This window comes from Protopterus annectens, chromosome 9.part0 (assembly GCF_019279795.1).
Source record: "Protopterus annectens isolate FY-2018-M chromosome 9.part0, PAN1.0, whole genome shotgun sequence".
In the NCBI taxonomy this organism is placed as follows: domain Eukaryota; kingdom Metazoa; phylum Chordata; order Ceratodontiformes; family Protopteridae; genus Protopterus; species Protopterus annectens.
In genome coordinates this window covers 1460031152-1460048489 of record NC_056743.1, presented here as the reverse complement: position 1 = coordinate 1460048489, position 17338 = coordinate 1460031152, and the positions used below count along the sequence as shown (strand labels likewise).

Genomic DNA, 17338 nt, shown 5'->3' with positions numbered 1-17338 from the left:
TTTCATTAGTTACCTACCAACTATGCCCCCCCCCATATAAACAGATTCAAATGGGTTTGGGGTAACCTTGTAAGGGCCCTAGTAGTAACTAACCTTGTAACAACCTATGAACTTATGCCTACATGGGAAATAGTTTCAAAGGCCTTGACCAGGTCCATATATGTTGCATACATAGCATAACCAGTATCCACTGCTCCAGTGACTTTTCCAAAGAAATTAATAAGTTTAAAGAGACAGAACTTTCCTTTAATAAAGCTAAATTTATGAAGATACAGGATTAACAGATTCTCAATCTTCTTCTTTCAGCTTTTCCCAGTTAGGCGTTGCCACAGCGGATCACCGTCCACTCATGATTGGCAGTGGAGTTTTACGGTGTTGAGTTGGCAGCCCAGCACCCAACCTTCCACAGAAGGTACACACATGCACACAACCACGCCTAGGGCCAATTTAGTGTGTCCAATCCACCTGCAGCATGTCTTTGGGATGTGGGAGGAAACCGGACCACTTGGAGAAAACCCACGTGACCACAGAGAGGACATGCAGACTCCGCACAGAAGGCACCCAGCTGAGGATAGAACTGGAGAACCTTTTGCTGTGAGGTGGCAACACTAACCACTGCACCACCGTGGCTGCTCATTAACAGATTCTCAATATCCAGATTAATTAGATCTGAGATATGTTCCATAGATTTACATAGGAGGCTACCAAGACTAATTGGCCTGCAGTTACTAGGGTCCATAGTTTGGTCACCCTTGTGTAACAACATTTTAATGTCTATTTTCAAGAAATCAGGAATATGACCACTAGAGAGGCTTAAATTAGATATATTAAGTAGGAGATCAGATAGGCTATATTGGCTACTGATGAACAAGCAACTTGGTTTATTATCAATGTCAATGGTTTAGGTGTTCTTAGCTTTTGAGATGACTGAGAAGATGTGTCCCATAGCAATTCAAGGGGGTAAAAGGGACTGTGAAATCTGTGGAATAATTGTAATTGAGATTGGAATACGAGTGGAATAAGATTTCCACTAACTTTATTACCGGGATACTAGCCATTTCTTTTGGGTCAGAGTGATTAGCATTATTGTGGATTGACTGTGAACATTATTGGGTGTTAGTTCATAGCTTCATCACATACTTAAAGAAAGCTTTGTAGTTATATTGGGTTTTAGTGGCTAATTTAACTTCACATTCAGATTGGAGCTTCCTAATGGTTCTTTTAAGCTTGTTAGTAGTTTGCTTCGGTGTGCTCTTAAGGTAGGTAGATCAAGTCCTCTTATAAGCATTAACTAATTTATTTTCTTGTTACTTAATTTAGGGGCTTTCTTATCAATAACAACTATTTAGGTGGAATTAGATCTCAGAGACATTGGCAGCAGCTTTAGCAAACTGGATCTATCAAAGTAGGATTAAGGCTGAATTTGTTTAGGTCATCAAGCAACTGAAGCAACTGAAGAAGGTTTGTGTTTTAGAAGTCCCTAAACACAAAGGAATTTACAGGAGAAGTACCACCAGTTTTAAAGGAAATTGCCATGGATTTAAAGTCTGATTTATTAAAAGAGGTCAGTGCATATAGAGATATCCAAGGAGTAGCCAAATTTGTGAAGACAAGATCAAACATACTTGAGGCCCCTGCTAGGCTAGTTTATATTTGATCAAGGGAGTTAACATTAATAATGTCAAGGAAGCATTGACAATGCCACCCACTGGCAGTGTAGTTTAGCCATTTGATTAATGGATTGTTTAAGGTCTCAAGTAGAAATGTATTGGGTTTAATCAGATTTTCCTTTAAGGTGTTAAGATAGCTATCATGCCTAATTATGTAAGTTTCTGCTGTTAACTGAGATGTTATTTTATTCCTTTTTTTCTTTTATTTGTTTTGTTTGGTTTTTGTGGGCACAGCTATTAACAAGAGCTGTCCAGATTTCCACTGTTGGTGCTCCTGGATTTAAAATAGGTACACCAATCACTCTGTCTAATTAGTGTGCACATTTTTAAATATTAATGAAGGGCAACATCTTATACATCTGCCATCTTTTTTTTTCTTTTGGTGGAGTCATGTGACTAATACATTTTTTGTAACATCTTCATTTTTTATTTTCTTCTGAATTCATCCTATGGTTGTAGGCATTATATTTTGTCTATGATATTATTTGCTTAACACTTTTTTCCTAGGGAACTATGACAATTTCATCACTGATTAGGTGGGCCTAAATTTGCATATATACATGGAAGCCCACACAAGTAGCCGCTGCACATCAGAGATGGATACCAGTAATAAGTTTCTCTCAAGATGGTTCTTGGTCATAGCTAGTATTGTTTAACTGCAGAATTATAGCATTGCCTCATCACTAATGCACTTGTGTTTGACTCAGCATCATAGAAACTTATTTGCTCCAGATTCTGACCCCAGCTTGTACCGATCTTACATGTAAATGAACGACAATATAGCCCATGTCTGACTTAAACTGGCATTTAAGAGTAGCAGTCACTTCTGGTATTGCAGAATGTGGAAGGATTATGGTATATGTTTGAGGCTGCTTAGCAATTTTTATACAGTTGATGGGTTGTGCCCTAATTTGGTTAAACGCACACTATGTGTGATTTATTAACCAGTGACATAAATATTAGTGCCTATACAAATATATGTACCAAATGGTTTACTTAGTGATAGTCTGGACTATAGTATTTGGGGTGAAGTACAGCACTGTAAGAGAAAACTCGTGTACTGTGCAGACCAGAAACTTAGTTGGATGGTTATTTAGTGGTATATGTACTCAGTACTAGTTATAGCATACAGTATTACTGTTGATTATTATAATTATGATCTTAATCTTTTCATCCACATGTCCTCTTAGCTTGTGTAAGCAAATTCAATGCATATGCACCACCTTTAAATGAAAGGTGACACAAGTGCTTACTTTTCTTTCTTTAAGTGCTTAATACTACAGGTTACGGGGCAAATTTGTTAAGGGATGTTTGGGATGCCAGATCTGGCTTGTTAGTAACTGAGTGATATAAGGAGTTAAATGAATAACTCATTGCCCTGGTTTCTTAATGTTATAATACTCAGTGTGAAATTGTAAAGTATACCTACCTTCACAACTGTCTTGTAAACTAGTGAAGTTAACTCTTCCTGAAAGACTATTATATCCAGGTTTGCATGTGCAGTAATAACTTCCAATGGTGTTGTGACATTGTGCATTGATAGGGCATATATTATCTGCCATGCATTCATCATTATCTGAAATGACATTAAACACAAAAACATAAGTTATTCTTTACAATGCAGTAATTACTCTCTACAAAAAGACCCTTTTCTTTCCATGTTTATTTCTCATGACGTTTGTTTGTATGATTATAAAAAGATGATATTTTGATACTTTGACATGGGAATGAAAATATGGCAATGAAAAACAGTTAAATGTAAGCATATTGCATTGTGTTTTCACTCCAGACTAATGTTCTGTCCACCATATCCATAAATGTGCATTGTCATGTACCTGGGATATGTATCATGGAATAGGTACATAAAAAGAATTGTAGCAAGATTCATTAACCCTAATCACCTTACACAGCACATCCAGAGGCCATAACCTCAAGGTAGCAGTGAATGAGTGCACAATAAGTTTCTAACTTCCTTCAAGCTGTGGATTCTGCCCATTATGCTAGGACACGTGGGTACACACTTTGAATCTCTGATGTACTCCTCAGAAGAATGTATTTTGTCATTTATATCTCTCATAAGTTAATCTATTCATGTTTTACATGTCTCTCTCTCTCTATATATCTATATGTATACATATATATATATATATATATATATATATATTTCTCAGTTTCTACCACAAAGTAAAAATGCTCCAGTACAAAAACACCTTCTATTTTGAATTGCAGTAATGTGTCAACATGTTTATCACACAATAGGTGTCTGTGCATGCCAAGTATATATAATGGATGTAGAACAATATACCATCGTGTTTTATCTACTCCACAACATAACTGAGTGACATAAGGAGTTAAATGACCATCCGTTTACCTTTCGTTCATTAATCTGTTATAAGACATGGAACAAAATACTAAAGTATATGTACCTTTACATCTTTCTTGTGTATCTGTGAAGTTAACTGCTCCTGACAGACTACTATATCCAAGGCTGCACATGCAGTAATGACTTCCAATGGTATTGTGACATTCAGCATTACTAGGACATGTATTATCAAAGACACATTCATCATCATCTGAAATGATAGTGGAACAAAAACATAAGAGGTATTCTGCAGAATGGAAATATTACTAACTGTTCAAAAACCCTTTCTTTCCAGAATTTTTCATGACATTTATGTGTCTGATTAGAAACAGATCAGACTATGACACTGTGACACAGGAATGAATACATGGCAAAGAGAAGCAATGAAATACAATCATGCTGCTCTGTTTGTTGAGGCTCTACATTCAAGTTCTGTCCACCATATTCATAAACACTTTGCATGATTGTGTACATGGGCTGTGTGTGATAGACCAGATACCAAATCAGAACTATAGCACAATTCATAAACCCAAATCACCTTCCGATTACAAAGAACAATCAGTGACCATAACCTCAACAGTAGCAGTCTTAGATGAAGACATTCTCCTAGTAAGGAAAGGGAATTGTGGTTGATTCACATTCTGCAAAGTCATTCCCAGTGAAACAGTTGGCCCCAAGCATGCATAAACTGTAGATGGTCACAACTGGCTGCAAGCAGTAGTCAGAGAATGCTCTAAGGTCAACAGACCCTAGGCTGAATACCTGGAAGTTGACTGGAGTGAAAGCATAAGTATTCAAGAACATATACAAAGACCTAACTCTTCATGAAGAAGAGTACATAAGAAGAATGCCAACATCTTAAAACAGAATGTGTGAGGACTATAGACTATATATTTGTCTGAGGCAGGTATGGAAAGAAGGTATATAAAGAAAGATAGTGGTGGAATGCCAAAGTCCAGCAAGTTATCAAAAGAAAGGAGGAGTGCAGAAAAAAGCTGTAGTTAGAAAAGATGGTCAAGGTTAAGAAGCATTACTGCATGGCTAATAAAGGTTAATGTCAAAAAGGCATTATTGCTTCCTTTGGAAAGCTGAGTATGACACTAACAACACACCCCCTAAGAGTTGACTCAGTAGTTCAGGATTTAATAACTTAAGTGGACAGTTGAACCTCAAATTCTACTAGGAACAGATCAAGATAAAGCAAACTTATGGACATTCTGCAAAACCAGGAACAGTTTCTACTTGGTTTTACAAATACAGCACACAAAGAAAGAGAGAGAGAGTGAGAGACAGTAAAGACTGTAGCATATTTCATGCAAATCCACACTAGTCATGTAAAGGCAGACTATAAACTAAGTAAACAATATGAAAGTAACTTACAGACCAAATATATTAAGCAAATACAAAAACCTTCTGTAAAATCTGGGAAAGTTTCAAATGTGTTTTATACAATCCCCGGGATTCATGAAGCTCAGTGCAAGGCTGGCATAAGGCTTGTGCCGGCCGTGCGGCGTATATATGGAGTAGTCGTGCCATATGCATATTAATGAAGGTGCGCAGCCACCACAGCCACGTGCATAGGAAACGTGCGCAAGTGCATGGGGTGTATCGAAGTTGCGCATGGAGGCGTGTCAATGTCGGCTGTCGATGAGCAACCTAAACTGCTGAATATTATATTCCGCCTGCAATAGTAATCGCACCTATCAGTGTCCGTGGATACTGAAATGTATGCAAAGCATGCAAGATAGTCCCTGCGAACAGAAAATGAAGAAGCAAACACAAATGCACAGTAGGGAATAACGGGTCCCTACCCTTGAACAAATGACATGAAAACCGTGTGCCCATAGTCCAACATAGTGTAGATAGCTATACCATGTGGAAGTGAAACGTATCATATGTTAGCATGCTGCTAGTAGGTACATCCAGCCCAATGGAGAGGGTCACCAGCTGACCTATAATGTGAGGGAGGGTACATAGCTGTGCAGATGTGTCCATAACAAAATACACAAGGAGAAATGTAGCTATATGTAGTGACTGTATGTCCGAATCATATCCCACAAGGCATGTAATAGTCACATACAAAAGGTATGTCTGCATTTCACATACCAAATGTGATAGGAAATAGAATACGCATGTAAACGAAACAGAAGGAGCATATAAACAGCTAAAACAATAAGGACACATGTAGGCCGAAAGGAACAGTATGATCCGTACCGTCGACTAAGATTACCACCTGTCCCACTTTGCGAGCGACAGCCCTCTGTGAGCAGATGTCTCCTGACACAAACTTGTAAAAATGGCAAATGTCCAGAGATTATAGGACATAATTATTCCGTAGATGTCATGGAATAGTTGCATTAAACATTTTTCACTGAATGTATATTACATAAATGTCATAAGAAACAGGATAAGATACCAAAATGCTACAAGAATAAGCTTAGATATAGGCAATAATTGTACGTTCTATCTGCTGAACTGACTGTGGGTATGTGTCGGCCTGTAAAATACGTTGTGTTCACTGCAAATGTCACACTGTGGCCAATTGAAAAGGTGGAAACACAACCGTCAACTGTGGGGAGGCATTGTCCACAACAGTCGGACATGTGTAAGGAATAGCTTGTACATAGGAAAAGGTGCCATCCTACCAATGAGTACAACAGGCTGGCAAAATCCGGAAGTCAGCGGTATAATCCGAATGTGTATATGACACAGTCGAACGGGTAGTACCCGAGTATACCAACCAAGTAATGAAAGTGAAGTATGGGCGTGTACCTATGTGCGTGAGGTATAGCATGTGGAAAGCAAACATGGCAGGGTAGTCCACACAACCATAAAAGTACCTGACACTTGTAGGGTAGTGAATGTGTTACTCTGGCCATGTCATGGGCCAACAACCAAAGAAGTGATCTATGGGGTGTGATGAATTTGTGTGTAAGGGGTGGGTGGTTAATGGTAAAATCCTCAAAGGCGATACTGTGTCGTATGCAGAAAAGGTGAACCGGAGGTGTACGAGGGGGCAGTGGGTGAATTGGAAAGAAACACAACCACATGTAGAAACAGCTGCAAGACAAGCAGACAGGCCATAGTGTAGAACAAAATCCCACAAACATATGAATATGGAAATGTGCGATACAAATGTATAGATATGTCACCATCACATACCCACAGATGGGTCCTGATGGAACTGGTCATACCAAACGCAACACACCTGGATGCATAATGGCCTACCCAGCATACCCTCCACACCACACAACCAGCCTCCATACCAGAACGCCCACCAAATCCAGCCGTACTTGGTCCACTGGTTTGTTGCAGACACAGCTACACACAGTGACCCCTACGCATATGTAGTAGGTATTGTCACCCTAGGCAGTGTCAGGATTGCAAACCATGTATTCCCTGCATGTAATACCCCCTGCACATTTTCGTAAAGCCACAAATATCTTTGGTATCTGACTTGTTTTGGTCTTGTCCAATTTTTGGGATATCCCTCATGGGATAACCAACCTGTGTAAATAGTAGAATGGGTATGACGACATGATGTCCAATCCTGCAGATATCTGGACACAAGTCAGAACGTGCAGTGCAGGTCCATGACACTGTCCAGCCCTAAGTGGGCATGCATAACCTACTACCCAGGATAAAACACCTTCCCATGACGCACGTGTCCCGACACAAATAGGAGGGAGAATATAATGCACACATTCGCATAGTGGCAAACGGCATGAGGGTGAGGAAGACACTGACGTAAACAGGTTAACCCAGATCAAGTGTGAGGGACACTGACTGTGTGCAGGTGTGACCAACCTTACCTGTCAACCTGTGTGAGCAAGATATCTGGACAGAGCAGTAAATACAAGTGAGACAAAGGTCCAAAAACAGGGGCAATTTGTAAAGATAGCTCTTAGAAACATAGAAATATGATAGAATAACAGTTTGCACATTGGCATCAATGTCCGGAGGATGAAGTCTGAAACCCAACTGTCTGTCAGCACGTTCTGACTGCAGTCTTTAATGATGAGCTACTGCTGTGCCAGAACACAACAACGTATTAAAGAGGTCCGTACCATACCACTCAACTGTCCAGATATTCGCAGAATGACCAGAGGTTTGCCTCATATTGTTGTTGTGTGCCTCTGACAATCTGCACCAGTCTGGTAAATAGCTGAGGATTGACATAATTAAATAATGAGAAATATCTTGAGTTTAAGACTCCACATCCTTCAGAAAAGTCATGCTAATGCAAAAGCTAGTATTCTATCAACGTTCTAAGCTTGTAAGAGCAATAGTTAAAATGTGTCCCTATTTGTCCCCCCATCATGTAGGTTTTGTGCAGATTTGGCACTCTAAGAGGTTGAGAGGTATGATCCATACATATTTACAGTAACAACCCTTAACATTTGTGTAATGTACAACTGCATACCTGTAATCACTTCATTTCCAAAATAATAATCCCCGTATGACATAATACAGGTAATAGTCAAATGTGAATGGGAACACCCCTCGCCGTGGGGTATGGACTGTAACAACCCCACCCATAATATGTATTGCCAACAGAATAAGCTGCTGACAGGTGCCCAAACACCTGTGTCTGTAAACACAGGTAAAAATTCATAATAGGGAGAAACTCCCTGTCCATATGCTTCGACTGACATTTTAACTCGGCCAGGGAAGTTCCGTTCACCAGGCGGACAAGCCTAAACCCAGATCACTACATGAACACCCTGACAATTAAAGACCTGTATGTGCCAGGACTATATGCCTTGGTGTTCTGCATATCCTTGGAGTGATTAACAATGCAGCTGGGGACCACAGCAGTAGGCAATAGGGAATGTGTAATATGTAGTACCACGTTTTTCCCAGCAGGAGAATGGATGCCTGTGTTGTAGGTGAAGCGGTGAGGTGTATGTTGATGTAGCTAAGTACTATGGGTATGCATATCAATGAGGCAGAACACCAATAGAATAGTGGTTCTGGCATCTGGCCAACGGGAATGCAGTCCCGGTTGACCTACGACCACTGCACATATAACTTTAAAGTGTAATGAATGCGTTCGTGCTATACACACATTTAAATATGTAAAGGTGAACGTGTGTTTCACATCAGTCCATGAACCGGAATACAGATATGTAACTGTTATGGTTAGAATTATGAAAGGCCACATAAGCACAAATATCTATTAAACATATGTAACCCACAATAAGGATATGCAAGTGCGCCTGCATGTGTGTAATCCGCTCACAGCATAGCAAATGAATGCTGTTTTCTCCAAGTTATATATACATGGCTCATACATGTTAACCCCGTGAAGTACGAAACCGGACAAAGCCATGAAAACAACTGGTACAAATAGGGACAATCCCCAGATATTGCCCTAACAAACATAGAAAGTGGATAGAATAACAGGTGTGTCACTAGCATGGATTCTCTGAAGGGTATGAAGTCGTAACCTGAAATGCTTGTCATTATTTACCAACATCAGTCTTTAATGATATGCCACTAAATTGCCAGATAGACACAAGGTTATGAAAAATGGACCAAAGATAAGAGGCAAACAGCTGTACATTCAGCGAAAATCTGTACAGTTGAAAGGTATGATATGGATATATATATATATATATATATATATATATATATATATATATATATATATATATATATATACACATATATCCACAGACTTAAACCAAAGCAAATTATGAAATGAGGAATGTACAGACATATGTATATATGTACATATATATATCTATACACACACGATACATGAATAGATATATACACAACAAACATATGTCCCTGTACATATAACACATGTACATAAATAGGTCACTGTATAACTATTATGGATAGACAGACAGACATGCATGAAAGGTGAATACACTGCTGCTTTCCAAACCATTGCCTGGAAAGTACCAGTGTGACAGGGCCTGCAAGTTCTACAAGTTAAACATGAATATAGGTGTCATTTGCAGGACCCCAAAAATTGATCCCATATGAAGTGAGAACCATCATCGATGCAAAAGACGTCACAGCTGCAACTACAATATAGCTGTACATGCAACAGTAGCAGGTGCAAGGGTAATAACACATGGGTCGATAGAATGTATGACGTACGACCTGCTATCTGGAGAGTAGGGAGTGCTTAGAAATGTCTTCACACTTTATTATCGCTCACATTAAACATGTCTAATGGGTACTGTGGAGGGGTGTCAGGTATGGGAATCATGGGTATGCAGAAATGGGCCTAGGTGTTGGTTGGCACAGATCTATTAGGTACGCCCCATGGGAGTGATCAATATACCTATGTGGGTATAGCACATGCCTATATTCTCCAAAAAGGTGCAACCCATCTACTGGATATTGTGTAAACCATTGGGGGAAGACATAGGGAAATATATCAGTGTCATGTAGGCGATTATCATGGATGGACATGCGTACGGCCAAGATGGTAACCATACCTGCCAAACTTTCAGAATAAGACAGCTGGACTAATAGTACATGAAATACAAATAGTGACTATATTAAATATACCCTAGACAAAGTCAGAACGTTGATAGAATTATGGCGTAGTCAGGAATACAAATGTTATGAGAGTTAGTAATCATGAAATAGAAATGTCAGTCATGATTACCTAACCTCACAGTCCGTCATGCCTTGCCAGCAATTTACCAGAAAGGCACATTATTATGACAAATGTAACAAAATCATAGGTCAAACCTCAGGACATTTACCCATAATGTATTCAGGTGAGAAGTATGAAGGTAACCTGTCCTAAATAAATGTACAGAACTAGTGATACTAGGTGGACAGGCGAGAAGAAAGACGTCAGGACAAATGACAAAACATGTACAAGTCAAAGGCATGTACTTTGACAAATGTGAATGACAACATATGCCCTGTGAAAGTCAATGTGGAAGGTTAATAGACTCAAAAGACATGTGTCCCTCAGGGTGTCATGCAGTGTCACCAATACAGTGTTTAGTCCCCCATACTCGTATGTGAGCTCTGACACAGACGGAAAGCACAAATACCGGCGTACACATAAGGTACATGATAGAATAATTAGTGTGGATAAGCACCTGTTGGCCTTTGTGAGGAATACAACCCTCTGGGTGGGTGTGTCCTGCAATTGGAATGTAATGGCATCTGGCCTGTGATGGCGCCATATATTGTGTGTATTGGTGTAAGAAAATTGATATCCTGTATCAGAAACATACCTCGCAACTGTACAGATTCTCACAGAATGTGCAGATGTTTGCCTCATATGTTTGGTGTGGTCCTCTTACAATCTGTACCTTTCTGGCAAATACCCGAGAACTGAAGTCATTACATAATGACAAACATTTGAGTTTAAGAGCCCAAATCCTTCTATTATTCTGTCAACTATCTATGTTTGTAAGAGCAATATTTAAAATCTGCCCCTATTTGTCCCCCCATCATGTTAGGCTTTGTACAGATTTTTTGCTCTAGGAGGTTGAGAGGTATGATCAGAAACAGATACATGTCTGAGGAAACAGCATTATCGACTGCAAGATAACTCAGAAGGTATGAAAAGCGCTGCAGTAGGAAGTTCAGTATTGGCTGCAGGTATGTGTTGACATGTCAAATAACACAGCAGTCTACATGAAGTACCTATAGGGCTGTCACCTTTACCAATGATGACAGTGGGACATGCCCACAGCCATGCATACACCACAAATAGAAATAGCACACAGCAAAGCCTAGGCCATGATACACGAAGCCTCCGGCGTGTATGAGTTGAGTGAGAGTACAGCAAGGAAAGGTGACTGCCAGGCTATTCAGCAAACACCCGTAGGGGTGTGCAAGACCGCCCGTAACACGAACATTGCACGGACAATGTTGGGATTTGCAACATACCCCATTTGTATGTGAAAGCTATGCAAATGATGTAAATATGAGATACAAGAAACAGTAAACTGTCCGTGCAAGAGCAGAGTTATGTGCAGAAATGTACTCGGATGTTAGGCGACTAACATTCTGCACGTTGCTAAATGGAGCAATGACAGCTGCAAATACAGTATGAATACAGTCGAAGAAGCATGCCAATGTCCAAATCCAAGGCCAGTGGCATTGTTGTCCATTGGATATCAATAAAACAGTAGTTGTCCTCCCCCGATCTCTGGTGTGGAAGAGTAGCGCAGCACTACGAGAATGTGCTGCACTTCAAAACAAGTCAAATATGTATAATATACATACAAAATGTAGGTTTAGTTAGATGTTAGTACACCATGCAGATGAATGGCAAGCTGGAGACAACATGGCTACTGCATACTGGTTGTTATGTGTGGAAGCGCTCTGTCAGAGATGTAATGATGCATTTGTAGGCAATCTGATGCAAGTGAGGCTGAGGATAGTGAATCACAACATGTCATGCCATATGGGCCAAGCCTCTACAGTGTTGTGTAGGATAAGGGGACTATTTGAGTAGAAGATAGGTGACAACATGAGTGTGTATGTATAAAACACTGTAATCTCACCAGAGCAGTGTCACATGTTTGCTGTCAGTACTCAGTGGAAGAGGCGTGTTATGAGCTATCCTTGGGAAAGTCAGGAGACTGACGGTGTATGCCATGGATACCACCGATGTGACCTGCAAACCTGCCCACAGTGTGTCCACGCCCGTGCCTGCCAGTAAGCCCGAGTAAGCATGTGTGTGCACATGTTAGCCCGTGTGCGCGTGTGAAAGAACGAGTAAGCTAGTGTATGAATGGTGAAGCCCGTGTAATGTCGTGTATGCCAGTGTATGCATTTGTAAGCATGTATACATGTGTACTACACACATCACACACGTACTGCACACTCAGACACACATGCTGCCAATACTACACACATCAGTGAAATGGCACATGGATGGAGAACACATCATCAGAATTAACAGTGCTGTAAACTATGCTACATTGATGGTTATAGCTGCAATGCATCATGCCTGCTGATATACACCTGGAAGTAACACACTTTGTGTTAACAGCATGCTAACATCAATACAGTGGAATAAAGCCACCATGTGCATCAGCACCAGGTTAGTCTGATCCTGCATCAATGTTACACATCACAGGTGGTGGCACAGGTGACATCATATGCACAGGGTGTGGTGTTACATTTCCAGAGCTGTCATTGAGTCATCCAATGTACACGTAGGTGTGTGTGAGGGACAACGGTTATTGCATGGCCCAATGGTGATGCAATGGGTTTGTGTATGTGATAGCCCTAGCTGTTTGTGGTAAGTGTGTGTGTCTGCATATAGACAGGTACAGCATGTGTCAGCCATATACAGGAGGTTGTGGGACAGCTGTAGAGATCGCCATTACTGGCCATGGACACCCCTCCATGCATCCAACACTAACCCAGTCCTGCACCTGTCAATGTATACACATACAGTCCTGGGATCTGTACCACAACCGGTGGATAAACATGAGTCTGTAATGTTAACCTGAGTTGCTTAGAATTGTCAGTTACTACATATGGATATGAGCCATTCTCACCCTCCAATGTAATAACTACTGCTGACTGTTGCCGAAATGTACATACGACCATTCAAAGGTGCTGTACTAACATTGTTTCCAATGCCCGTGTAATACCCAGCAATACAATAACCGGTCACTAAACAAGTATAACCCACGATCACTACAGCACACAGTATGTGCACTATCACAGAGCCATAGCAGATGTACATACATCCAAGTTGATCATGTACAGATAATGCAGCACATTCAATAGTGATAATCTCAACATACATATCTATATACAACACATATATATATATATAGATATATATATATATATATATAGATATATATATATAGATATATATATATATAGACAGATAGATAGATACACACACACACACACACACACACACACACACACACACACTACACGTGGCAGGGTTGGGAGCAGAACACAAACGTAGCCACTGTACCACATGACAGCATTACACAGTTAAAGAACGTGATACCGTGACTAGTAGATCACATCATTCACACAGGCATACGTCTAGCCTACAGACAGCAGCATCAAAGGCAAAGATGCCGCACTGATGTTATGGAGAGTGAATACTGCAAAAGCAATGTACTGTTGTCATGCAGCTGGAACACACACACACACTTGGCAGGGCTGGGAGTTGAACATAGACCTAACTACCCTATCACACTACAGCATGATGCATTTACAGAAAGCGCTACCAAGATTACTAAACACAGCAGTCTCAGAGGCATACATCTAGGTGCGTGTCATTATCCGCAAAGGCAAAGACGTCGGTAGGAAATATCTGTGGTGTGAGGCATCTAAAAGCATGACTGAGTCCCCAGGTGGATGGGAGCATGCGCACACACACACACACACACACACACACACACACACACACACACACACACACACACACACACACTTGGCAGGGCTGGGAGTCGAACATACACCTAACTACCCTATCACACTACAGCATGACGCATTTACAGAACGTGCTACCGAGATTACTAAACACAGTAGTCCCAGAGGCATACATCTAGGCGCATGTCATCATCCGCAAAGGCAAAGACGTTGGTAGGAAATATCTGTGGTGTGAGGCGTCTAAAAGCATGACTGAGTCCCCAGGCAGACAGGAGCATGCGCACACACACACACACACACACACACACACACACACACACACACACACACACACACACTTGGCAGGGCTGGGAGTCAAACATACACCTAACTACCCTATCACACTACAGCATGACGCATTTACAGAATGCGCTACCAAGATTACTAAACACAGCAGTCCCAGAGGCATACATCTAGGCGCGTGTCATCATCCGCAAAGACGTAGGTAGGAAATATCTGTGGTGTGAAGCATCTAAAAGCATGACTGAGTCCCCAGGCAGACGGGAGCATGCACGCACACACACACACACACACACACACACACACACACACACACACACACACACACACTTGGCAGGGCTGGGAGTCGAACATACACCAAACTACCCTATCACACTACAGCATGATGCAGTTACAGAATGCGCTACCAAGATTACTAAACACAGCAGTCCCAGAGGCATACATCTAGGTGCGTGTCATCATCCGCAAAGGCAAAGACGTCGGTAGGAAATATCTGTGGTGTGAGGCGTCTAAAAGCATGACTGAGTCCCCAGGCGGACGGGAGCATGCGTGCACAAATACACACACTTGGCAGGGCATCGAACATACACCTAACTACCCTATCACACTACAGCATGATGCATTTACAGAATGCGCTACCAAGATTACTAAACACAGCAGTCACAGAGGCATACATCTAGGTGCGTGTCATCATCCGCAAAGGCAAAGACATCGGTAGGAAATATCTGTGGTGTGAGGCGTCTAAAAGCATGACTGAGTCAGCATGCATGCACACACATACACACTTGGCAGGGCTGGGAGTCAAACATACACCTAACTACCCTATCACACTACAGCATGATGCATTTACAGAGCGTGCTACCAAGATTACTAAACACAGCAGTCTCAGAGGCATACATCTAGGCATGTGTCATCATCTGCAAAGGCAAAGATGTCGGTAGGAAATATCTGTGGTGTGAGGTGTCTAAAAGCATGACTGAGTCTCCAGGCGGACGGGAGGATGCGCGCGTGGACACACACACACACACACACACACACACACACACACACACACACACACACACACACGGCAGGGCTGGGAGTCAAACATACATCTAACTACCCTATCACACTATAGCATGACGCAGTTACAGAACGTGCTACCGAGATTACTAAACACAGCAGTCCCAGAGGCATACATCTAGGTGCGTGTCATCATCCGCAACGGCAAAGTTGTCGGTAGGAAATATCTGTGGTGTGAGGCTTCTAAAAGCATGACTGAGTCCCCAGGCAGACGGGAGCATGCGCGCACACACACACACACACACACACACACACACACACACACACACACACACACACTTGGAAGGGCTGGGAGTCGAACATACACCTAACTACCCTATCACACTACTGCATGACGAATTTACAGTACGCGCTATCGAGATTACTAAACACAGCAGTCCCAGAGGCATATTTCTAGGTGCGTGTTATCATCCGCAAAGACAAGGATGCCGACAGGGATTGTATAGAGAGTGATCAGTCTGAAAGTGTACAGACATATTACTGTCCCATGGTAGATGTAGACAAACACACAGCAGTGGTGTGATCGGGGCAATGTAAGATTTACGGAGCACTACAACAACAAGACATAGACACAGGACATGCCACAGACAGTACACCCTTCAAGGTAGTTGACCAGTGTGTACTCGGTAGGCATCCATCGTGATGTTGAAAATGGACATCTGTTGCCTGGATGACCACCGTGGCTATACAGGATGTAAGCGGCCATGCCCATGCACAGAGGGAACATCACTGACACAAGGTGTCACTGGCCATGGCCACACGCTTAGTAATACACGTCCATTCAGACTGTACTGTGTGTCGATTTACACAACAGCATACTGGGAATGCTCACACATTTAGCAGTTGCAAAGGGCCGTCTTGCATTCAGACGGAGTCTCAACACACAAGGGCTCAGTTTGGACTGTCATGTGTGTCCATCTACACAACAGCGTACTGGGCATGCACACACACTTAGCAGTTGCAAAGGGCCATCTTGCATGCAGATGGAGTCTAGACATGGAAGGACACAGTAGGGTATAACTGTCCCCACGCACAGGGTGGGCCATCCTGCAGCGCGGAGGTCTAAACGGAAGGGCAGTAAGGAGGTAACTGTGTCACGCACTGGGTGGGCCGCCCTGCATGCAGACGGAGTCTAAACAAGGAAGGGCATAGTAAGGTATAACTGTCCCCATGCACTGGGTGGGCCATCCTGCATGCAGACAGAGTCTAAACACGAAAGGGCACAGTAAGGTATAACTGTCCCCATGCACAGGGCGGTCACACACATGCAGTGACCAGTACACACTCAGCTGCCATCACAGCTGTCACAGGTGCAGATCACAGAAGTACACACTGCAGTCTACACTGTAGCCCTCGAGACATCACCATGTCATTGCTGCAGCAATACACAGCCAAACATTACCACAACACCATGTGACACATGACCAGTGGACTGTACAGAGGTCTACAGCAACTGTGCAGAGTACACATGTACTGACAGGGTTCCAACAGGTGTTATGCATTGCAATGATACCACTATACATGACCAGGTCAGCTCAAGCCATACCAGGGGCTCTGGGTCTTACACAGTTTTGACAGATGAGTGTTGCTGTACACCAACGAACACACATGTTTGGAT

General features: G+C 41.9%; 1 protein-coding gene across 5 annotated transcripts in view; it reads right to left on the bottom strand.

The window, feature by feature from the left end:
• LOC122812119 (adhesion G protein-coupled receptor E2-like) overlaps nt 1-17338 on the bottom strand; it is a 1702710-nt gene that overhangs the window by 643196 nt on the left and 1042176 nt on the right. For 4 of the 5 annotated variants that reach the window (XM_044084406.1, XM_044084405.1, XM_044084408.1 and 1 more), the window contains 2 exons: nt 4097-4243; nt 3100-3246 (listed from right to left, as the gene is read on the bottom strand). In XM_044084406.1, the coding sequence (XP_043940341.1) occupies nt 3100-3246; nt 4097-4243 (294 nt within the window). The remainder of the gene's footprint in view (nt 1-3099; nt 3247-4096; nt 4244-17338) is intronic. The other variant, XM_044084407.1, reaches the window with a different exon arrangement.